Raw genomic sequence first — 2500 nt, 5'->3', positions numbered from 1 at the left:
GATGGAAATGGAAGGAAGGAAAGAAGGAAGAAGGCAAGGAAGGAAGGAAGGAAGGAAGGAGGCAAGGAAGGAAGGAATGAAGGAAGGAGGCAAGGAAGGAAGGAAAGAAGGAAGGAGGCAAGGAAGGAAGGAAAGAAGGAAGGAGGCAAGGAAGGAAGGAAAGAAGGAAGGAGGCAAAGAAGGAAGGAAAGAAGGAAGGAGGCAAGGAAGGAAGGAAAGAAGGAGGGAGGGAGGGAAGGAAGGAAGGAAAGAAGGAAGGAGGGAAGGAAGGAAGGAAGATAAATACCAAAACAGAAAACGTGGAGGTAAGACAGAAAGTGCTGACGACGTGTGTGTGTGTGTGAGAAAGAGAGAGAGAGAGAGAGAGAGAGAGAGAAAGGCGAGCACGATTATTATTCCGCCCATTTATTTTTTCCTTTTAGACGTACTGAAGAGGAAAAATATCTTCAGAAAAACTCCAAGAAAAATACTTCCGTGGCTGAATTAAAAAGCTCAGCATGATAAGCGTGTTTCTCTCTCTCTCTCTCTCTCTCTCTCTCTCTCTCTCTCTCATTTATTCTTTCTTTCTTCCATTCCAGAACTCCTTTTCCATGAGTCTCGCTGTGGTGGAGATGCAACCCCTACGAGACTCCACCACCTCCACCACCACAATCACCACCACAGCCCTCACCAACCCACACCACCACCACCAGCAGCAGTCACCACCACCCACCCCTCCACTTACCATCCACCCCAGGCAAGGCGAAGTGGAGTGTGAATTGGTGAGAAGACCGATAGCAGGGGGGACTCACGGGGACTCTCATACCACCACACAGTCACCAGTCCACCTGTTCCAGTCCACAGATGGTTCCACAAGGCAAGGGGAAGATCCACTCACGAGGCTCCACTCAAGAGACGGTTCCACACAAGGGCATGAGTTCCACAAGAGTTCCACGCATCAAGGACCATCTCTCCTCACAGGCTTCCAGACCAAAGAGGGTTCCGCAAGTCAAGACCAGGACTTTTTCTCCAGTTTCCAGTCCACAGAAGGTTCCAGAATTCCAGCACAAGACTTCCACACGAGTTCCAGACACCATGATTTGCTGTCAGGTTGCTCTCCCTCCACTGAATCCGTTCATTTTCACCCCGCCTCCTCCTCTCCCTCTTCACACGTTCTCACCCCCACCAAAGTCACCCCTCCCATGCACATCCTAGCTAGCACATCCCCAGTAGCACATTTTAGCACATCCCAGAGCCCCGTAGCACAAATCAGCACATCTCAGAGCCCGGCAGCAAATTTCAGTACATCCCAGGGCCCCGTAGCACAAATCAGCACATCCCACAGCCCCGTAGCACATTTTAGCACATGTCAGAGCCCCGTATCACACTTTAGCACATCCCAGAGCCACGTAGCACACTTTAGCACATCCCAGAGACCCGTAGCACACTTCAGCACATCTCCAAAGCACATTAACCCACCTGTTTCAGCACACACATCTTTAGGAAGTCCCGTCACTCCATCCAAAGTCATTCCAGTGACACACAGCAGATCTCAGCACCCTCAAACACACCCTACCACGGCTCTAACACACTCAAACACACCTCACACCCACCCTACCTCGCCCCACCACCCCCACACACACTCCAGCACATCTCCACACCCTCAAACACACTCTAGGACACCCCCAACAAACTCAGGCACATTCCAGTACCCTCTAACACACTCTAGCACACCCCAGACTCACTCAAACCCTTCTCAAACCCACTCAAACGCACCCAAGACACACCCTATCACACACCCCCAGCACCCATATACATACACAGACTCTAGCACACATCATCATCCTTCATCACACACAGGCATATCTCAGCACACTCTAACACACTCTAGCACACCTCAGACTCACTCAAACATCCCTCAATACCCCTGCACCGCGCCTCACCCCAAACAAACCTCCCCTCACCCCCACCCGACCTCCCCTCATCCCCACTCCACCTCCCCTCACCCTTCCACCTCCCCTCACCCCCACCCAACCTCCTCTCATCCCCACCAAACCTCCCCTCACCCCCACCCAACCTCCTCTCATCCCCACCAAACCTCCTGTCACCCCCACACAATCTCCCCTCACTCCCACTCCACCTCCCCTCACCCCCACTCCACCTCCCCTCACCCCCACCCAACCTCCCCACCTCCCCCACACACAGACCCGTCCCCCTTATCCCCACAACTCCCCCTTCTAACCACTACCCCGCAACCCCCCGCCGTCCCCATCCCGGAGTTGACGCCCCCAGATGAGGGTGGAGGGGAGGGAGGGGGGTCCGATGAGGAGCTGCCCCCCCCATCCAGCATCCTGTACCACACCGGGGACTCCAGCGAAGGCTCACCGCTTCACACTCGACCACCGCAGCGCCCACACCAGCAGACTTGTGTGACGGAGAGCACGTTTTAGTGACCATGGATGGGTGATATAGATTTTACTATTATTTATTTATTATCATTATTATCTTTTTTTTTTTTTGG

General features: G+C 53.3%; 1 protein-coding gene across 1 annotated transcript in view; it reads left to right on the top strand.

Moving 5' to 3' along the window:
- The window catches only part of LOC145417773 (uncharacterized), a 42643-nt gene extending 40214 nt beyond the window's left edge, over positions 1-2429 (top strand). The window contains exons 13-14 of the mRNA XM_080286381.1: positions 844-1084; positions 2185-2429. Of these exons, the coding sequence (XP_080142507.1) occupies positions 844-1084; positions 2185-2429 (486 nt within the window). The remainder of the gene's footprint in view (positions 1-843; positions 1085-2184) is intronic.
- The last annotated feature ends 71 nt before the right edge of the window (positions 2430-2500 follow it).

The sequence above is a fragment of the Coenobita brevimanus genome, chromosome 14, assembly GCF_032717465.1.
Source record: "Coenobita brevimanus isolate Jiangsu-jjx chromosome 14, ASM3271746v2, whole genome shotgun sequence".
In the NCBI taxonomy this organism is placed as follows: domain Eukaryota; kingdom Metazoa; phylum Arthropoda; class Malacostraca; order Decapoda; family Coenobitidae; genus Coenobita; species Coenobita brevimanus.
This window is presented reverse-complemented; position numbering and strand designations above follow the sequence as displayed.